Here is a 23983-nt window from a genome sequence, read left to right on the forward strand (position 1 = left end):
ATATATTGTAAGTTGTAAGGGTATTTGTAATGTTAGGTAGAAAGTACAGTTACTAAAAAAATGAAATGAATACTTTGTTATAAAACGGACTAAAATAGAAAAATGGATACTTTGTTATCGGACTAAGGGAGTATAAAATTTGAAGACCATTCATTATTCATGTGTTGCATTTACAAAAAAAACCAAAAATAACATATCCTTTCATTGAGTTCATTTTTTAATGTTTTCAATTTACTTTTGTATTATTATTTTTTTTCTCATTAAACTAAATATATAATGCAAAAGAGACATAAAAATAAAACTCTACATAATTGCATATGATAAATTTATTATAATATCAAAACTTATTGCAAATGATCATCCATTCAAAAACTCAGTCATTAAAATTTTTTAAAATTTTAATATATATTTTTATGATTTCGAATTCTTCTCTATATTGTCAGGTCATTTTTACGAAATCTCATCGTATTGTATCTATTTTTAATTTCCATACAATTCTAATTTTATAAGTATATATATATAGCTATTTAACACATAATATGATGTTTGTATTTATAGATTGTGTGGACGATTTCTTCATAATGTGCTGTCAGCTTATATATTCTGTGATGTTTTTTCGTAGAATTTCTTTTGTACAAATTCAAATTATTATTTTTATTATTTTCACATGTTTTACTAAAATATATTTACTCTTTTTGTCCAGCTATAAAAATCACATTTATTTTTTGCATTATTATACTTAACATTAAAAATATGTTTATAGTATAATTTTTTGTACAAATATCATTCTATTAGTATTATAAGAACTAATTAAAGTAATTTTGCAATTTTTTCTTAATTTTTATTACGTTGTGATATAATAATTAATATTCAAATATCAACGAGCAAAAAATAAATAAGACTTTTAGAGCCGGACGGGGGTAGTATTTTTTATTTAATAAAAACAACTATTGTAATAATATCAAAATGTAATTAATTTTTACTTAAATCACAAAGATACAATTACACATACAATTATTTTATACATAAAATCAAATATAAAAAAATATCAAAACGTCCAACACAATTTCACTAACAAATAAAATACTATTAATTCTTAGTTTCTTATAAAATATCAAAGGAGTACATTCGAATGAAAATAGATAAAATATTTGTATTGAATTGTCGAATTTTTATAAATTGATAAAGAAAATATATTACTTCCCTCTCAATAAAAGATTGTCATTTTTCATTTTCGTCCGTCTTAAAATATTGTTACTATTTTCTAATTTAGTAATTATACTATCCATCCAACATAATAAATATCCTTTTTCTTATAATATAGTATACAAATGTCATTATTTTTATATTATATAATATTAATCGAGATATTTTTATTTTTTTCACTATAATTTAATATAATATTAATATTAAAAAAAAATTTATGTGAAAAAACAAAGTCTATCGTTTCAATCGAACGGAAAGAATATTATATGTATATATATACTATTTTCAGTAACATTTATAAAAATTATACCATCTATCTCTAATACTTATCTATCTATTTATTAAATTAGATATTATTATGCAATATATTAAATATAAATACACAAAATTATGACCTAAAATAAATTATAGGGAAAATGGTAAATAATGCTACGTAAATTAAATTATTATTTTCGATTTTTTTTTTTATTTTCGTAATTTAGGATACTATGTGTATTTTGGGTATATTTTTATCCTCCGACATCGGAAAAACGCACGTGACCATCACGTGTACCTTCGTAGTATGACCGGCGCATACGTGGACATCGCCGTTGTTGCGTTGTCGTCCGCATGGTAGTCGGTCATGTGACATAGAGTTATTTTTATTTTACTTTTATAATTTAGGACATTATGTGTACTCCAAGTATTATTTTTGCCCTCTGATTCCGAAAAAAGAATTTGTTCTAAGGTCATCGGATACGTGACGCGGAATTATTTTTTTTTTAATTTTAATTTGACCCAATTGGACCAAATTGAAATTAGAATAATCTAGAACAAATTATTTTTCCGGCGCCAAAGGGCAAAAATAATGTCCGAAATAAACATAATATCCTAATTTGAGAAAATGAAAAAAACAATAATTCCACGTCACTTATCCGACGACCACACGGAGCACAGCAACAACGATGTCTACGTATACACCAATCATACCTCGAAGGCGTACTTGACTCTCACGTGCATTTTTCTGACACCGGAGAAAAAAATAATATCTAAAGTGCACATAATATTATAATTTGCTAAAAAAAAAGAAAAAAAGAGGTGTTAAAAATGATAATTGGATCTGTACACCGCCATTTTTTACAATTTTTTCTAAATTATAAATGGCTGAAATTAACTGGATTAGGCTTACAGAGTCGGTCCCGACCGTACTAGCAGTTTCCCGCAGTCTCGAGAACTCTCTCGTCTCACCGTTTTATAACCCTCAGAAAAATCTAGCCCCTCCTCCCGCCCACATCCTCACCGTACACGTGTCCTCTCCTCGAACCCCCTCGAACTCACGCGAACCCCACCAGCACCATATATATATATACGCTTCCGCCCCTTCTCCTCTGTTCATCACAAAATCAACAAAACACACACAGAAAAGATCAACACAAAACTCTCAGAGAATTCTATTTTTTCGATTAGCGTAGGAATACTTATCGATCGAGCTTTTTGGCTATGGCGAAAACGGAAGGCAGAGCAATTGGCATCGATCTCGGCACGACGTACAGCTGCGTCGGGGTATGGCAGAACGACCGCGTCGAAATTATTCCAAACGATCAGGGGAACAGGACGACTCCGTCCTACGTCGCATTTACCGACACCGAGAGGCTGATAGGCGACGCCGCGAAGAATCAGGTCGCGATGAATCCTCAGAACACTGTTTTCGACGCCAAGCGTCTCATCGGCCGGCGGTACTCCGATCCGTCGGTGCAGAGCGACATGAAGCACTGGCCGTTTAAGGTGATTCCAGGTGCCGGCGATAAGCCGATGATTCAGGTACAGTATAAAGGAGAGGAGAAGCTCTTCTCTCCGGAGGAGATTTCGTCTATGGTTTTGACGAAGATGAAGGAAGTCGCGGAGGCTTTCCTCGGCGGCGAGGTGAAAAACGCCGTCGTAACTGTTCCTGCTTATTTCAACGATTCGCAGCGTCAGGCGACGAAGGACGCCGGCGCGATTTCTGGAATGAACGTCATGAGGATCATCAACGAGCCTACAGCTGCTGCAATCGCCTACGGATTGGATAAAAAAGCTTCTAGAAGCGGCGAGAAGAACGTTCTGATCTTCGATCTCGGCGGCGGTACTTTCGACGTCTCTCTGTTAACGATTGAGGAAGGAATTTTCGAAGTAAAAGCCACCGCCGGCGACACGCATCTCGGCGGCGAAGATTTCGACAACCGTATGGTGAATCACTTCGCGTCGGAGTTCAAGCGGAAGCACAGAAAGGACATCAGCACCAACGCCAGAGCGCTCCGGCGACTGAGAACCGCCTGCGAGAGAGCAAAAAGGACACTCTCCTCCACCGCACAGACGACAATCGAAATCGATTCTCTATTCGAAGGTATCGATTTCTATGCTACCATTACCAGAGCTCGATTCGAGGAGCTAAACATGGATCTGTTCCGGAAATGTATGGAGCCTGTGGAGAAATGCTTGAGAGACGCCAAAATCGACAAGAGCCACGTAAACGACGTCGTTTTAGTCGGAGGATCGACACGAATCCCCAAAGTGCAGCAGCTTTTGCAGGACTTCTTCAATGGTAAGGAGTTATGCAAAAGCATAAACCCTGATGAGGCCGTAGCGTACGGCGCCGCAGTGCAGGCGGCGATCCTAAGCGGCGAAGGTAACGAGAAGGTCCAGGACCTCCTCCTCCTCGATGTAACGCCGTTAAGCCTCGGCATTGAAACCGCCGGCGGAGTAATGACGACGTTAATCCCTCGCAACACTACGATCCCCACTAAGAAGGAGCAAATCTTTTCGACGTATGCCGACAACCAGCCCGGCGTACTGATCCAGGTCTTTGAAGGCGAACGGCAAATGACGAAGGACAACAACCTCCTCGGAAAATTCGAGCTAAAAGGGATTCCGCCGGCGCCGCGTGGCGTGCCGCAGATCAACGTGTGCTTCGACCTCGACGCCAACGGGATTCTCCACGTTACGGCGGAGGATAAGACGGCCGGCGTGAAGAACACGATCACGATCACCAACGACAAGGGCCGGCTGAGCAAGGAAGAGATCGAGCGGATGGTGAACGACGCCGAGAGGTATAAAGCCGAGGACGAGGCAATGAAGAAGAAAGTAGAGGCGAAGAATGCGCTAGAGAATTATGCGTATAGTATGCGGAATACGGTGAGAGATGAAAAGGTCGCGGCGAAATTGGGTGGCGATAAGGATAGGGTTGAGAAGGCGGTTGACGACGCGATCGATTGGCTCGACCGGAATCAGCTCGCCGAGGTCGACGAGTTTGAGGATAAGTTGAAGGAGTTGGAGGGAGTGTGCAATCCGATTATATCGAAGATGTATCAGGGCGGCGCCGGCGGCGATGATATGCCGGGGAGTGGTGGCGGTAGTGGCGGAAGTGGTGGCGCCGCCGCCGGAGGGCCGAAGATTGAAGAAGTTGATTAAGGTATTGTGTTATGTGAGAGTGATGTGATGAGGTTTTATGTAGTTGATGTGTATGGTTTGTGTTTTGTTGTGTTGAGGTTTTGAGACATTGTGGTGTAATGTTCATTGTGGACGTTTAATAAAATTATTTAAGGAGTAGCTGTTCATCTATTATTTTTATTATAATAAAAAATATATTTCAGGGATTTTGGATGATATTTACGGCTTAAATGAGGTCGATTTAATTAAAAGTTGATGTATTGATAGCAATTTATTTTTATAATTTAATTTTGGTATTTATATATATTACTTCTATTATAATAAGAATATTTTTATTTCCGGTGTGTTTGTTTGGAGATTTGGATTTTGAGTTGGGATTTGAATGGTAAAAATTTTGAATTTGAATAGTTGTATGATGTGATATTAATAGGCGTTGATGTAATGTTTTGAATGTAAAGTTAATTTTTAGTATAATGTTTTGAATGTAAAGTTAATTTTTAGTATAATATTAAAAAAATAAAAAATAGGTGTTTGATTTGATTTTTTTTTTTTTGAAAAAAAATTGGATGAACAGAGGGATTATTCCAATCCCCCAAACAAACACACCCGAACAAGAATTTTGAATGATATGTAGAGTCATATGGCTTCAAAAGATTCGCATATGAAGAGCCTATGTTATCATTTAAAATTAATTGTCCACACATATGCATTCCAATGGTGAACCAACTCCAAAAAAATTATCCGAATGTGTGAATAAGAATAATAGTGTTCTGAATTAAAATAAATATAAGGTCTAAGAAAAATCTATGTTACCATGAAAAAATAATTTTCATAAAAATAATTGAAATTTATAGAAAAAATAAAATTCATGGACGATTGAAAGAAATATTTTTTACATGGATAAGTTAGAAATTTATAAACATAAGAAAATTAATGGATAAGGAAAAAAAAATATTTCTAAATATATTATCATTGATAAGGTGAAATCCAAATGCAAAGTCTTATGGACAAGAGAAAAATTATGTTTTTTTTTTAAGAAATTATGTGGGCAAAGTCAAGATCCATGCAAAAAGGGAAAATATTTGCAATGAATTTTTGAGGAAAATTTCAACTTTTTGCTGGAAGACAAGAAAAATGTGCACATAGAAGTAGGGCCAAACCAAGGAAATATTTTCTTATGAATATAGTGTCCTAATTAGCAAAAAAAAAAAGGAATAATGGAAAATTGATCATAGCTGCTAATCAAAGGCCATAACTCTAACTCTTGATATAAATATGAGATTTTATCTCAAGTAATTTCTTAGATTTTGATATTTTAACAAAATTTGAAGATTATCCAAACGGGATATTTTGGTGAAATTCCAAAGTTAGATTTTAATTAGAAAATATTAATTATTATAACTGTTTATTTTATGTACTAAGAGTTGTGTCCCTTCGTGCTATTAATAGGTTAGAATGGTGTGTCAATTGGTAAACATCATTTAGATTACATAAATAGGGTATGTTATATTTATTATAACAAAGATTCACATATTTCAATCAAATTTATATTTCTTTTATTTTTATAAAATTTATTTAATTTTTCGCATTTTTTTCTTATACCTTAATTTATTTACTGTCAAATTTCTTGACATTGTGTTTGATACAAATTAAGAACTTAGGGTTTACGAAAACAGTAACACACAAGACTTAAAAGCATCAAAAATTTTAATTCATAACTTTCACGGGTTCAGTTACCCTACCTTCAATGTATTGTGATCCGACCAATCACCATCGGCCATATATATATTTTTAAAACAAAAAAATTAATAAAATTAAAAAATTAAAATACACATGACAGTTGGCAATTGGTCGATACAAAAGAGGCACCGAACCTATGACTTCACAATCAAAAATTAATAGCAGAAGTGGTTATTTGTTATTTCACTCAGCAAATTCCAAAGAACATTAAACACCAAAACGAAAAATTGAAATAACACACACACAACATACCCCCTCCCACCCCCCCCCCCCCCCCCCCCCCCCCACCTTCCCCGCCATTTTTCATTCAATTCAAAACACAAAATAAACACATTACCTCACTCATATTTCATACAGAAGCTTCTCGAACACCTTCATATGCTCCGGCTGCAGCGCAATCGTCACATAGAGGCTCCCGTCGTCCGTCGGGCTCGGCAAAACGTAGCTCAGCCCCTCGTACGCCACCCCACCCGGACCCATAAATATCGGCTTCCCCCAACCGAAATCCGCGTCGTAAACCGGCAGCTTCGCCCAGCTCGTAATCCCGAGGTTCGGCGACTTATACGTGTGGGCCCCGCGCACCAGCGCCTTGAGGTCCGGCTGGAGCTCCAGGTAGTCGAGCGCCGACCGCAAGTACGCGTCGTCCATCTTGGCCACGAAGTCGTGTATCTTCCCGGCGGCGTGCCACGCCGGGTTCAACGTTAGGTCGCCCGACTTGGCGATCGGCGTCGCCGTAAAAAGCACGTTTCCAAAGTATCCACGCGGGAGCGGCGGCTTCAGGCGGTATCGGCCGTCGACGGCGACGTACAGCTTTGTCTCCTGGTCATCGGGGAGGTTGCGGGCGAGGCAGACGCAGCGCCAGATGTGGGCCGAGAGCATCTCGTAGGAGCTGTAGGTGACGGTGTTGCCGTCATCGTTGGCCTTCGCCTTGATGGCGTTGAGCTGGTCGCGTGTTAGCTTGAGCATGGCGTAGGCCGGGTCGGGGGCCGGCCCGTCTTGCGGCATCGACGGGGGCGGGTGGTACTCGACGTGCTTGAACTGCGGCTGCGGCGGGTTGCGGGCGCGGAGGAGGGTGCGGTCGATGTAGGGCGGGAAGGTCGGGTCGTCGCCACGCGCGATGCCGCACCATTTGCTTATCAGGTGGAGTGCGGAGGTCCCGTCGACAACGTGATGCTGCATTCCCGTGCCGATGGTAACTCCTCCGCACTTGAATTTCGTCACCTGACGATAATTTTACATTCAAAATATCATAATCTAAAACTTTCATAGAAAAAAAGAACAATATAAAACGTGAGAAAATAGTTAATAATAATAGAACTATAATCCTACTACACAAATTAATTGATATTATAGTCCTCTTAATTAAAACATAATAAAAGCATTTTCTATTTCAAGTAAATTGCACTGCCATCCAAAGACATAAAAAGCATCTCAAAACATAAACAAACACTAATTTAGAGAATATCTATGTCTCTATATGTATACATACACATTCAATTATCGATTACCCCTGTACTCATCTTTTACTAAAAAAATCACTTTCTAAAGATATCACAATTCACAGCCAAAAATATCAAATACAATAGCTAGTTCTGTAACATCGAATACTACCTCCGTCCGACTTTTCGCGTGTTTATTTTTTAATATTAATTATTATATCAAAACATAATACAAATTAAAAAAAAAATTACAAAAATTGTTCAATTAGTATCTTATAATATGAATAGAAAGACATTTGTACAAAAATATTATACAAATATAAAAATATGTGTTTGTTTGAGGGATTTTGTGGGATTTCTACTATTCCCACAAAATTTTCCCTCAAAAAACATCAAATCAAACATTTATCTTTCATTTTTTTATATTATACTAAAAATCAATTTTACATTAAAAACATCACATCAATTCTTATTTATATCACATCACAATTATTCAAATTCAAAATTTTTACTATTCAAATCCCAACCCAAAATCCAAACCCTCAAACAAAAATGACGCAAAAGCAGTATAATTTTTTATTTAATTTTTTTACTATTTTTAAACTATTTAGTGTATCTAAACATAATCAAACGTATTTCTTAGCTCCGTACAACGTACAATTTCACCCAAGTAGTTGTATTTGAATTTCAAGAAACAAATGATATAGTAAAAGACATAGGTGTGTGTCTTTGGATAAAGTTTGAAAAATTTCGATTTGAATTTAGTATTAAAATAATATCGGATGAAATATTTTGTGATAAAAAATTCATAAAAATACACTCTATAATTTAGAGAAGAAGAAACGAAATTGAACACGCAATTAATATGAAACCTAATTCTCCTTCCACAATGTGAATTAGCATTTTCAATAATTTATCATACATACACGAAAAAAAAAAGAAAATAAATAAAAATGCTATCATTATTATATTGACAACTTTATCGATATCTAAATAAAGCTTATTTTTTTATTAAATGATTCGATGAAGAGTAATCAATTCTCGAGATGTGTACCTAATCTAGCAATAAAATAAAAAGTCAATCTAAACATATTAAAATAGTATTTTAAATTAAAACCTAACACTAATTTATTTTTTTCCCAAAAACATCACAATAAAACACATTATTTAATCAAAGTATAACCAAACTACAATTAAATTTAAATTTAGAAATCACACCTAAGTGGGGGCCCTACATAAATACATTTCTATATTGACAAGTATTGGCTAAACAATTAGGTACCTTTTTCTACACGTTCTCAGCGTAATTAATGGACTAATTAAAAGCATAAATTAATATGTTTTACGTCTCACTATAATGGAACTTACTGTAAGCTATGTTCTTTCTACAATTTTCCTAATCAAATATAGTAAATATTACAAAAGATCTCAAGTAAATTCATAGGGTTTAATGCCTAAAGCTATGTATGGTAAGCATGGACCAAATATATAAATGCTAAAGATAAGGCAATGATCTGCTATTTAAATAAAATACATATATAAAAACATCCCTAAACGCAATAGTATATGCCTCCCAATAAATACTCCAAACATCCCAAATAAATGTGCATCAAATTTCTGTACCTAAAATTTTTATTGTTCATGTAGCTGCCCAGATTCAATAATCAGTTATAGTTATTGCAAGCAAGAGAGAAAATCTTTAATTTGTTTTGATTGATTGTGTTATGATGCTTTAATATGGTAAAAGATATTTATTTCAAATGATAATAATGTTCTATCTTGGTGTTATTAGGGAGAACAAAAGGACAAATATAGATTATTGTAGAGAAAAAATTCTTTAGGCAAAACAGAATCACAGAAATCAGGGCTAGATCTGTATACACACTTTTCAAAATTTTGGAAATGTAAGATAATCACATCAAGCAGCTATGTTATCAGTTTATGCCATTTGTAAAATTTTTGGACAGTTCCTAAATTTCCAAAACTCTTAGGGAAATGGAGTTCAGATATTTATTCTTCTAAATTTCCATGTCTCTGTTTAGCAATTATTGAATTGTCTTCTCTAGTAAATACAATAAATTCCGTTGATCTACAAGCTACCTTAAAATTCACCAGAACTGAATCAACAGATAGATTGAATCGAGGTGGTGTACAATGTTAATGAAGACATTTTTGTGCAAAATTCTATACTGTAGCTATGTGAAAGAATCTATTCGGAACACTCGATTATTTCATGTTCAATTCCAATCAGAAAAAACAAAAATGAGCATGTAAACCTTACATCATTGAAATGTTTAGCTCCAGCTTCACAAACGAAATTGCATAATTATCATAATCTCAACACGATTTGAAAAGCGATTTGAAGTAGCTTTCAAAATGTTGTGTGAGTTTTTCGAAATGAAGAAAGATATGAAAAAGTAAAGTAAGCAAAATGTGATTCAGAAATTTTTTTTTAGGTCCACAGAAAACAGCAGAACACACATATAGCAAAAAGTGCAAAAGTGCAAAACAATTCCTCAAAAAACCAAACGCACCTGCAAAACGAGAAGTGGATAAGAAGATATGCCCTGGCTATAATCCACCGCCGGAATGAGGCGGCGGAACTCATGCCTAGGCGCAAAGTCGCCGAAATCATCTATTACTCCGTCGGATTCCGCCTCCACAAAGAGCGCTCCCTCGGCGTTGCAATCGACCTCAACTCTCCCGTCGTTGTCTCTCTTCAGCCTCCCGGCCAACGGATAGAAAGGAACGAGCGCACGTGCGAGCGCGGACTTCATCACCGCCGCATCGAAGAAATTATCGGCGCCGTTCGGCCGGTAGAAGTACACGGTGGGGGTATGGAAGTTCGGGACGATTAGATCGACATTAGAATTCCACAAGCTCACACGTGGCGTCTCCTCCGCCGGGCGCACCAACGTCGACTCCTTCACATTGATTTTCATGACCTCACGGCGGCGATTTGGAAGCTCCGATGATCGATCGGAAAACCGTTACTCCGGAGCTCGATTTTGACTCTGCCTCTATGTGACCGGAGACCACGTGGAGGTGGGAACGCCGTCTAGCTGTGCATTTATAGGCTCAATTATTGGTTGGCCCAAATTCGAATTACATAAAAGTTGAGGCCCTTTTTGCAATTTACCACCAAAAGTCTTCCTGTCAACCAGTCACCGGCACGTGAAAACTACCGATCAAAGTTATTGATGGTATAAAATAAGAATATAATATATAATACTTATTTATATAATCATTATTACAACTTACATGAATTAAATAAAGTAGTGTTATTTGTTGTAAATAAGTTTGAACTGAGGATAATTGTTAAATGTTGAATTGTTGACTTTGTCAAAATTAGTAATGAGTTAAATTTAGCGGACAGACTAAAAAGAAAAATGAGAGAAAATTTGGCAGACGAAACAAGTATTTATATTTTTTAGTAACCGTACTGTCTATCTAACATTACAAATATTCTTTCAATTTACAATATATTACACAAATGTACATTTATATCATACAATACTAATAAAGTTAATTTAGACTTTTTTACCTTTATTTATATTACATTTCAATATTACACTAATATTTTAAAACTCCGTAAAAAAAATAAATGAATAAATAAATATGGGATAAAATGAGTATTATTTTTTAATAACATTGAGTGAATGTAGCGAACATGTTCGTGGTTTTTGTTGCAAGTTGAAAATTATATTTTTAATTTTAATTTTATTGTTAAGAAATGAAATTTGGTTTGATTTTAAATATAATAAAATTTATTTTCTGTATTTTATCTAAATAGCTATAAACAGTTTTGCCATAAATTGAAAAATAGCATTACTATATTAATTAGTGAATTTCTCTAAAATATAAATTTCAATAATAAAGATACTTGAGTTTAAATTATATATTGAATATTCACTTTTTTTTATTTTCTGTTATGTAATATATTCATATTTTTAAGTAAAATATTATATTTTTAAATAATACAGTATTAAATATAATATTTAAATAATAATAAAAAAAAAGTGATTTAAATTTAGGAAAAGAAATTGAGCCAAAAAAGAATTAGGAAAAGAAAAATATGATAAAAATCTCTCTGTAGTATGTAAGACGTGCACGAATGTGCGCGTCCGGCGGCTTTTGGTATTAGGAGTACAATATTTTATTTATATTTAATTTTTTTTTTAAAAAAAAAAATCGAAATAAATTCATTCTAGAATATTAAAAATAAAGAATACTATTATTAGTATTATTATTAGATCCTAAAAAAAATAATAATAAACCAGATTATTTGTATAAGCTTTTTTTTATTGAATTTGTTTTGGTCTGGTTTGAAATTAATTTTAAATAAAACGTTGATTTAAATTTTTATTTAATAAATAGTTTGATGTGATATTTTGTGCGACAAAATAATGTATTTATTGATCAATTCTATGGGTAAAATATTATAAAATTAATTAAATTAATTTATATTTGTTAAATATATTTAAAATAATAAATTTACTATAACTAAATAAAAATATATTTCCTCTAAAGTAGAAATAAAGATAAAAAGACTAAATTATCCATGTTAGTATGGTATGATATAAAGATAATGATATTTGTGTAATATATTGTAAATTGAAAATGTATTTGTAATGTTAGGTAGATTGTACAATTACTAAAAATAAAATGAATACTTTATTATGGAACGAACCAAAATAAATAAATAAATAAATTATTAAGGGACAGGTGGAGTATCATCTTTTATAAAATCGGATTAAAAAGAGGTGAAAATAATAATATAAAATTGTGCCTTAGACCCCAGGCCCTACTCGGAGTAGCTTAGTTGGTATGGGGTGAATTTATATGTTTATTATTCAATTTATTATTAACTTTTTTATTTCTCGAAAATATTACTATATTTAATATTTCCTTGGTCCGGTAAGAAGATTATCATGATATTTTTGCGTGATGATCTTTAAATATTAATTAATATATCAATACGCAGTAAAAATCACGAGAAAAAGGCAAAAATATGTTTATTAGTCTCTTATAATACAAATACAATGACATTTGTTGAGTAAATTATTCAAATATAAAGATATTTTTAATGTTAAGTACAATGATGCAAAAACCAAATGACAACATTCTTGCAGCCCGCAAGAAGGTTGTCATTGGCTTTTTGTGTGTTGATCTTTGAATATTAATTATGATATTAATACGTAGTATAAATAAAAAAAATAAAAATATATTTATTAGTCTTTTATAATACATATACAATGATATTTGTCGAGTAAATTATTCAAATAAAATGATATTTTTAATGTTAAATATAATAACGTAAAAACTAAATGACAACCTTCTTACGGGACGAATGAAGTATAAAAATCTCATTAAACAACTTTGTTGTACATAAATATCAAAATATAAAAGAAACGATATGATATTTTATAATATAAAATGATACACTCCATATGTCATCAAAAGCATGTAATTATTTTAATTTTTTTTAAAAAAAAAAACATGTAACTATTGTATAATAAAATAAAGTCGACAGGTAAGCCATCTTCAATCCATAAACTTCATTTATACAATTTTAATTCCACAAATATAATTTATTTAGTATTTTTATTCTAATCATAACTCTATTTATCATGACATTCTTCAATTCTATTTTATATATAATTTTAAATAATTTTTTATTTTTATAATTTACATTATACTAATATATTGTGTTGCATGTATATTATCATGTGCTTTAAGAATATGTGTTATATATAATATTACAATGTGTTGTCATTTATGTATTGCTTGCTTTGTATATTTATAATTAAAAAAATAGTTAGAAATAAAAAATTATTTTTTATGTAAACAAATAATAGAAATAAGAAACTTAATATTTATAATTTTTATTAAATATAAAGATCCCAGAACAATTTATTTTTCATCTATCGGAGATGATATTGCGACGGGGAGACGGCATTGATTTAGGGTTTCGTTGCGGGTGTTTTTGTTTGAATGAATTTAATTGATTTTTTTTCCTGTGTACAGATTTTTTTTTTTCAAAAATATCAAATCAAATATTTAATATTTACTTTTTATATTATAATTAAAATTAATTTTATATTCAAAATATCACATTAATTTCTATTTAAATATTTCAGTAAATACTTATTTAAATTTAAAATTTTACTGTTCAAATTTCTACACAAACGCACCTTAAGGAATTTTGTAAATATTAAGAATTGTATTAACGTGATATTAATAATAAATAAATTGTGCTATCATAAATTCAAAAAATATATACTCTCTCCGTTCCATAACAAAGTATTTATTTTTTCATTTTAGTCCATTTTATAATAAAATATTCATTTTTTTTTAGTAATTATATTATCTACCTAACACTACAAATGCATTTACAACTTACAATATATTATACAAATGTCATTACCTTTATATCACACATAGTAATAAGATTATTTTAGTCATTTCTACTTTATTTTTACTATATCCAAATATAATACTAATATTTCTAAAACTACGTGTAAAAAATAAATGAATATTTAATTATGGAACGAAGGGAACAGTATAAAATAAATCAGTTTGGCTTTCAAATAAATAAATGTTCAGAATGCCTAATGAATTCTAATATTTGTCCAGATCAGGACATACATATACATACAAATTTTAAATTAATCAGTTATTTCACGTGGTACTTGCATACTCCCTTCGTCCTGATATTTTATCCGCAGTACCGTAGACACGAGAATTTAAGAGGAGTATAATTAATAAATAATTTAAAATGTATTAGTGAAAATAATTATAGTGTAATAATAGATTAAGATAATTGATTAGTATAATTAAATTTTTAAAAAAATTATAAAGTAATTTTTTAAAAATAAGATTAAAATGTATAATTATTTTATAAAAAATAAAAGTAATAAAATAAGTGGGACGGATGAAAATGGAAAAATTGACGTGAGGAGTTTGAGATCTTTTTAATAATGTTTTGTTTGTACTCTGTCAATCATGAATAGGTTATTCATTTTTGCATAAATTATTAATAATAAATTATTATACTTAGTATTTTATAATTTTTTTATATAAATAGTATTATTACTATTTTTTAAAATATAAATTAATGTATATAAATTAAAAAAAAAATAAAATATACGTTTAAAAATTTTTGGAATTGTATCAATATCAATATATTTTTTAGATAATAAAATTTCATATAATACAAAAAAATATATATTTATATTTAAGTTAAACTAGTTTTTATAAAAAATAATAAAATTTTTAAATATAAATAAAAATAAGATACAAAAATTGATTTATACTATCTCCGTTCGTCTTTAAGGTCGCATTTACCTTTTGCGTAATTGTTTCTAACATTAAAAATATTATTATATTTGTATAATTTTTTGTACAAATGTCTTTCTATTTAATATTATAAGACACTAATGAAAGTATTTTTGCAATTTATTTATTAATTTATATTACATTTTAATATAATAATAATTAATATTTAAATATCAATATGTAAAAAGTAAATGAGACTTTTAGAGTCGGACGAAGATAGTATTTGTTAAATATATTTAAAATAAATAAATTTATTATTAATAGAAATATGCCATCGAAAAAAATAAATAAATAAATAAATGATTCATCCTAATTAAATTGATATATTATGGGACTAAAAATCAACCTAATTAAATACATATTATATTACATATAATCAAAGTACACATCATAATTTCCGATAAAAAAAAAAAAAAAGTACACATCATAATTTAAAATCCTAATTTTTGGAAAGTTTTGGGCTTTGTTTAGTTGGCAATTAAAAATTGTTATTATTAAATTATTACGATTTTATTTAAGAATATATAGATGAGATTTGAATTTTCAATTTGGATTTTTTAATAAAAGAAATTTGGATTGAAATATTTGTTTAATACTCCATCCGTTCCACATACCATGTCTACGTTGCTGTTTTTGTCCGTCCCACATACCATGTCATTTTCTTTTTTGGAAAATGATTACACACTTTAATTTTATTTTAAACTTTTTAATTTATTTTTTTAAAAATTTTAATTAAACTAATTAGTTATCTTAATTTTAATTTATAATTATTTATATTATAGAATAATTATTTTCACTAATACATTCTTAATTATCTACTAATTACACCACTCCTAAAATACCGTGTCTATAATGTAGAACACACGGTACGTGGGATGGAGGAAGTATAATATAAATAAATATTAGATATGATATTTTAAATAAAAATTAATTTTTTATATAATATTATAAAAATAAAAATAAACAACAGATATTTAAATTGATATATTTTGAGAAAAAATATAATTAAATAATAAAAATTCTAAGAAATATACAAAAAACAATTTTTATTATAAAATATTATATTCAAATTAATACTCCCTCCGTCCAAGCTAAAATTATACAATTTAGGTAAAAGTAGTAAAATAATATTTTTGTCCTTACTTTTTTGGTATAAAAGTAATGATGTGATGTAAAATATGGGTATTTGTGGAAAAAATATGATATTTAATGAAATGATTACTTTGTAATTGAACGTTCCAAAATAAAAACATGTATACTTTCTAACCGGACGGAGGGAATTATTTTAAAAAGTACTAATGAGAAGCAAGTAGGCTTTATTTATTTAGTAAAATGATTTGAAAAAATATTTTTTTTTAGCTTAAAGTATATAAAATTATTCAAATATTAATTTTTTAAAAATATATGTGCTTAAAAATATATAATTTTTTTATTTAAAAAAAACACACCTGTAAGTTTTGAATAATTATTAAGATAGCAAATATAATATGATAAAATAAATATTTAATGTGATCATTTATATAATTTGATATTATATTTTACAAATATATTTTTTAAAATTGACAGTGACAACTCTTTTTTTTTTTTTAGTTGTATGTTAATGACTTGGAACAATATTTTATTTTTGTCTTACCAATACTGTTCGACAATTAGCACGGCTCCCATGAGGCCACGTCAAATGCTTTTTTTTTTTTTTTTTCAAGACATATTTCATATGTCTTTTATATATATATATATATATATATATGTATTTATTTAGTTTTTATTACTCCCTCCGTCCTACATATGATGTCCATATTGTCATTTATATCAGTTCCATATTTTATGTCACTTTTGATTTTTAAAAATAAAAAGATTACACACTTTAATTTCATTTTAAATTTTTTATTTTTATTTTTAATTAAACTAATTAGTTATCTTAATCTTAATTTATAATTATTTATATTATAAGATAATTATTTTCACTAATACATTCTTAATTATCTACTAATTACACCCATTTTAAAATAACGTGTCTACAGTGTAACAGATACGGTACATTAAACGGAGAGAGTATTATTTTGATAATGTGAAAATCGACTATCGTTATTTTTTAAGTTGATTTTAGAAATAAAAAATTGCATAATCATATGAATATTTTAAATAAGTAAAAAAGTTTATAATCTATTTATAATTTAGAAATTTTGCAATATTCACGGCTAGAAAAAAAAGTTGATAATTGCGGAAATTTGTCGCAAATTTTAATCCGTGACAATTAAAAGTCATATAAAGTATTTTTGTGATAAATTTATGTCACAATTTTTTATTTTGACTATTCCGGAAGTAATATTTGCAAAAAAAGTTACAAATAACTTTCCGTGACTACTTAAAGTAACGACTTATGTAACGAAAATGTCCAAGATATTTCTATTCCGTGTCTTTTGACTATTTCGTCACCAAAATTGTCACGAAATTTTTTCTTGACTATTTTAAGTTATGGAAAAAATAACCAAAATATTTGCAACATTTAAAATTATTACGGATATTGTAATGATATAATTTTTGTGACCTTTTAAAATCAAATGTCATAATATAAGTAACGAAAATAATTATAAATTTTTCTTATTATCATTCGTGGCTATTTAAAGTAATAACAAAATAATAGAATCAAGTACTGAAATATTAGCAAAATCTTAATTATATATTTATTTTTATAAAAAAGCTACTACTATTTAGGATTACATTATAAATAATTTTATTTAATTTTAATCTTATTTAATTAATATATATTTATGTAAGTTATTGCAAATATTAATATAAATCAATATTTAACTATTTATAGTTACTATATCGATAATATTTTTAAATATATTGTTAATTTTGAAAATATATATGATAGATTTTTTTTTTAAAAAAAATGATTGAGTCTAGAAAAATAAAAATAAATAATTTATTAATAATAGATGAAATTCAAAAACTCTGATACTAGAAAATACTATATGTTAAATAAATTTAACAGATTTTTATATTAATAGACAAACTTCAATTTTTTGTTAAATTCATGATGATATATTAAATAAATATGTATATATTGTTAAAAGATAGATTTATTATCAATAATATTTTTATAGTTAAAATATAATAACAAAAATATAAAGTCATAGAATTGTTACAATTTTCGTTAATATAAAGCCACAGAATTGTTACAATTTTCGTTAATATAAAGTCACAGATGTGTAATCGTATTATTTTATAACTTATTGTCACAAAAATATCACAATTATAAAATATTTACGAAATTTTTGTTGCAACTTCTGTTGCTATATAAAGTCACGGATATGTTATGATATTATTCTATAACTTATTGTCACAGAAATGTTACCATTTAAGAAAAAGTCACCAGCAAAATTCTATAGAAATAGTACAAAAAAGTCACCAATTTGTATTAAAACCGTGACTATTTTTACTGCAATTATAGCATAATTTTCCGGTAGTGATTGGGATATTTTTGAAAATTTTTAAGATTTATACTCCCTCCGTCCCCAATCTATCTGTCAATTTGCTTTTTGCACGGAGTTTTAGAAATATTAGTATTATATTGGGATAAAGTAGAAATAAAGGTAAAAAGACTAAATTAACCCTATTAGTATTGTATGATATAAAGGTAATGACATTTGTGTAATATATTGTAAATTAGAAGGGTATTTGTAATGTTAGATAGATAGTACAATTACTAAAAAAGGAAATTGATACTTTGTTATGAGACGGACCAAAATTAAAAAAATGGATAGATTGTTAAGGGACGGAGGAAGTAATATTTATCAAAATTATTTTTATATAAAATCAAATTAAATACATTTTTCTATTTTTTTAAGTTATATTAAATATTACTTTTTTGTATTTTTTTTTTAAAAAGACCTAAAGTAATTCATTAAATTTAAAGTGTGTTTAATTTTTATTTGAATTTGAAATTTAGTTTAAATAATATTTTAATAAAAATATAATGCAATAAATAATATATAAAATAGTACAAAATAAATAGCATAGAAGTTGGTTTGAAATCATACACAAATTATGTATAATATTTTTTAAAAATGATGCAAGTTTTTAAAATATATAAGCAATTATATCCTTTTTTTTTTCATTTCTATTATTTTCGTTTAATATTTTTAAGAAATGATGCAGATTTTAAAATTTTAAGTAGATTATATTTTTTGTCATTTCTATTATTTTAGCTTATCCCATTAGAAAATATCATTATTTTTATTTTAATAAAAATAATTATATATTAATATCAAAATATTTTTAAATTTTTACATAATTTATAAATATACAATTATATATACGATTAATTTATATATATAATTCACGAGTAAAAAAATATTAAAAATTATTTTACACATATACAAATTAATAAAATATTATTATTTCTTAATATATTACGAAATTTTCGGATTGAAAAGGTGGCAGCATATCTTCTAAAATATAGTAGATAATTTGATTATTCCTAGGCGTGATTTCTAGATAAGGGTGAATATGTGTGTTTCTTTTTTAATTTTAAATAAACAAATATTAATATTTATTTTGTACAATTATGAATAAAAATAAATTGTTTATTTTTAAATTAAAATACTATTAAAATAAGAATTTAATCAATCAAATATTTTCTCTGTCAATTTTTAATATTTATGTACTTTTATTTTCATCCTTTCAACTCAACGTTTACAATTCTCTTTTTAATAACTATGGATCATGCCATTAATCATTAATATTTTTTATACTTATTTATCATCTAATAATATAAATAATATATTTTTATTGATAATAGTACAAAATAATAATAAAATTGTTTATTTAAAATTAAAAATAAAAATAAACACACCTAAAATTCATAATTGTTTAATTTTGATTTAAAGTTGAGTGTTGATTTATTTTTTATTTAAATAATATTTCGATATAATATTTTATAAAAAAATATTTTATTTTTATTAAAAATTATGTGCAATTAATAACAATATTTTGTATTTCAAAACACAACCAAATCCAATTATATTTTATGTCTTATTTTATATTTATGTCTTGCATTCTATTTTTTAATTATTTTAATTATTTTTTTTTTTTCAAAGTTTTAAAAAATAAAAGATCCCTCTCTAGATGGTGCCATAGATTTTGAAATAGTGACAAAGTTCTGGAATATATCGGAATGAACGAAAAGAAAATGACACGTCTGTTTGAGTGTTACTAATAATAATAATAATAATAATACTCCCTCCGTCCCATTGGAAGGATGACGTTTATTTTTTACAAGTAAATTTTTTAATATTAGTGTTATATTAGATTGTAGTAAAAAAGATAAAAATACTCCTATTAGTATTGTATAATATATAAAAGTAATGGTATTTGTGTAATATATTATAAGTTGAAAGGGTATTTATTATGTTAAGTAGGTAGTACAGTTACTAAATTAAAAAATGTTAATTGTTAAAAATTTTGGGGGAAAATAATGTGATTGTGTTATTGATCAACAAAATAAGAAGCCTATATATAGGCCATAGAAAACAGACTTGATAGACTCAAATCTAAGTTATCTAATTTATTTATCAAATCTAGATATAAATCTACTAAATCTAAAATTGAATATCTAAATATCTCAATATCCCCCTCAAACTCAAATGGTATAACAAAAACCAACTTTGAATTTGATAAGAAAGTTGAACATAAACGCAAAAACAAAAACACAAATAAAAATAATAGTTGACTCTTCATTGGAATCGGAAACGAGATGACTTTCCACCTCGGAGCAAAATATGAGATGACTCTACCGGAGTCGAAAATGAGATGACTCTCCACCGGAACTGAAAACGAGATGACTCTCCACATGAGCAAAAAACGAGATGACTCCATCGGAGCCGAAAACGAGATAACTCTCCACATGAGCAAAAAACGAGATGACTCCACCGGAGCTGAAAACGAGATGACTCTCCACATGAGCAAAAAACGAGATGACTCCACCAGAATCGAAATCGAGATGATTCCACCGTTGCCGAAAATAAGATGACCCCACCGGAACCGAAAAATGAGATGACTCCATCGGAGCCTAAAACGACATGACTCCACTGAAACCGAAAACGACATGACTTCATTGGAGCCGAAAATGACATGACTCCACCGGAGCCGAAAACGAGATGACTCAACTGGAGTAGAAAATGAGATGTCTCCACCGGAGCCGAAAACGAGATGACTCCACCGGAGTAGAAAATGAGATGACTCCACCGGAGCCGAAAATGAGATGACTCCACCGGAGCCTAAAACGACATGACTCCACCGGAGCCGAAAATGAGATGACTCCACCGGAGTAGAAAATGAGATGACTCCATAGGAGCCGAAAACCACATGACTCCACCAGAGTCGAAAACGAGATGATTCTCCACTGGAGCCGAAAACGATATGACTCCACCGGAGCCGAAAACGAAATGACTCCATCGGAGCAAAAAATGAGATAACTCCACCGGAGTAAAACACGACAAATTGCAAACATTAGACATATCAGATCGCACGCAAACAACAAACAAACATCGGACATATGACATATCATAGACAGATTTTCGGAAACAAATAAGCAACGAAAGATGGCAGATCGCACGCAAGCAACAGACAGGCAATGACAGATGGCAGATCGCACGCAGCAACAGACAAACAACGGACATATGTCATATCGCTCGCAAGCAACAGACAAGCAGCGAAGATTTCAGATTGCACACAGACAACAGACAAGCAGCGGACATATGACAGATCGGAGACGAGATAGATTTGCAAAAAGACAACTTGCAAAGACATGATCTCAAAATCACAAGACCTCCGGGTACATTCCAGGTTGAATGTACCCGGAGAAACGCAGATTGATAGACTATATCTACGACATTAGAAAAATAGGCTCTGATACCATGTTAGAAATTTTGGGGAAAAATAATGTGATTGTGTTATTGATCAACAAAATAAGGAGCCTATATATAGGCCATAGAAAACAGACTTGATAGACTCAAATATAAGTAATCTAATTTATTTATCAAATCTAGATATAAATCTACTAAATCTAAAATTGAATATCTAAAATATCTCAACAGTAACCTTGTTTTGGGATGAACGAAAATAAAAAATGATAACCTTTCAATGAGACAGATAGAGTAATTACATTATAAATAAAATGTAAACATATATCAAATGCTTGTGTTTTGTAAAATAAATAAAATAATATAAAAACAATTTTTAAAGGAAAACGAAAAAAAAAGTAAAGAAAAAAAGATAAATACAATTGGACTGATAATAAAATTTTTAATTTAAATAGTATTTTTTTCCCGCAACAATAGTTGATATATTTTTTATTTATCATTTAAATACATATTCTAAATTTATCATTTATATTCATTTATATAACAAATACTAAAACAAATACACTAGGGTGTGTTTGTTTGGGGGTTTGGATTTTAAGTTGGGATTTGAATAATAAAAATTTTGAATTTGAATAGTTGTATGATGTGATATAAATAGGTGTTGATGCGATGTTTTGAATGTAAAATTGATTTTTTGTATAATATAAAAAAAGTAAAAAATAGGTATTTGATTTAATGTTTTTTAGAGGGAAAAATTGGATGAATAGTGTAAATCCAATCCAATCCAATCCCCCAAACAAACACACCCTAATTTTATTTATTTTTACTATATACTAACAATTATTATTATCATTATTATAGAGTTTTTTGTTTAAATTTTTTTTTTTAAAAAAAAACCAATATAATAATTTCAATTTTTTTTTATTTTTTACTATATATTAACAATTATTATTATTATTTGTAACAAAACATTACATTCTATATATTATTTTAAAAAAATAAATAAATAAAATCAAATTACAAAAAGAAGACAACGACGAATCCTTGAGGATGATCCTACCCTAATAAATGTATATAATCCAACCACTTTAATATTGAATTTAATTTCATTATCTCTGTTGTTTTTTTTTTTTTTTTTTCCTATTTTTTTTTTTTTTTTGAAATCCACAAACAAATAATTAATGACAATTCGCAGTTATCAAATCAGTACCCATGTCTCGTCACTATTGATATTTCGGTTAAAATCACATGCTGAATTAAAAAATTCATAATGCTGAATAAGGCTCGATTTGTTCAGATACAATAATCTTGTTTATCATTTTTATCTGTCCTAAAAATAATATTTTTATTTTCATAAATAATCATATGATTATAAAAGTATCCTTATTTTTTTCATTATTATTACACAATTGTCATTATTTTTACGCTAATACACTCACAAGGGCAAAAATGTCTTTTATCCGTACTTTTTACCAATTTCCAATATAATATCAATATTCCTTAAATCTCGTGTCAAACACAACCCAGACTATAATTCTGGGAATATTTATTATACTTCTTTTCGTCCCATAACTAAGTATCCGTTTGCTTTTTTGCACGTAGTTTTAGAAATATTAGTATTATATTGGGATGTAGTAGAAATAAAGTAAAAATAACTAAAATAACTTTATTAGTATTGTGTGATATAAACGTAATGACATTTGTGTAATATATGATAAATTGTAAAGGTATTTGTAATGTTTGGTAGATAGTACGGTTATTAAAAAATGAAATTGATACTTTGTTATGAGACGGATTAAAATAGAAAAATGAATAGTTTGTTACGAGACAGAGAGAATATGAAATATAAAAATAATGAATATGTATAATATACTGTCGAATGTAGAATGATTGACTCACCTAAAAGTTAAACTGTTAGAAAAATAAAGATTAATTATTTATTTGCAAACGGAAGTTCTAACATGTATTAAACTTTTTTGTTGAAAA

General features: G+C 28.7%; 2 protein-coding genes across 2 annotated transcripts; one reads left to right on the forward strand and one right to left on the reverse strand.

Moving 5' to 3' along the window:
• Window positions 1-2555: 2555 nt before the first annotated feature.
• Window positions 2556-4770, forward strand: LOC127262988 (heat shock 70 kDa protein-like). Its single transcript, XM_051291888.1, has one exon. The coding sequence runs from the start codon at window positions 2686-2688 to the stop codon at window positions 4630-4632; it is 1947 nt and encodes a 648-aa protein (XP_051147845.1). The 5' UTR covers window positions 2556-2685; the 3' UTR covers window positions 4633-4770.
• A 1847-nt stretch (window positions 4771-6617) lies between these two features.
• On the reverse strand, window positions 6618-10848 carry LOC127262972 (shikimate O-hydroxycinnamoyltransferase-like). Its single transcript, XM_051291855.1, has 2 exons — window positions 10325-10848; window positions 6618-7572 (listed from the first exon to the last, which is right to left on the reverse strand). The coding sequence occupies exons 1-2, from the start codon at window positions 10730-10732 to the stop codon at window positions 6694-6696; spliced, it is 1287 nt and encodes a 428-aa protein (XP_051147812.1). The 5' UTR covers window positions 10733-10848; the 3' UTR covers window positions 6618-6693.
• Between the last annotated feature and the right edge of the window lie 13135 nt (window positions 10849-23983).

This window comes from Andrographis paniculata, unplaced genomic scaffold (assembly GCF_009805555.1).
Source record: "Andrographis paniculata isolate CXL003 unplaced genomic scaffold, ASM980555v1 Contig66END, whole genome shotgun sequence".
In the NCBI taxonomy this organism is placed as follows: Eukaryota; Viridiplantae; Streptophyta; class Magnoliopsida; order Lamiales; family Acanthaceae; genus Andrographis; species Andrographis paniculata.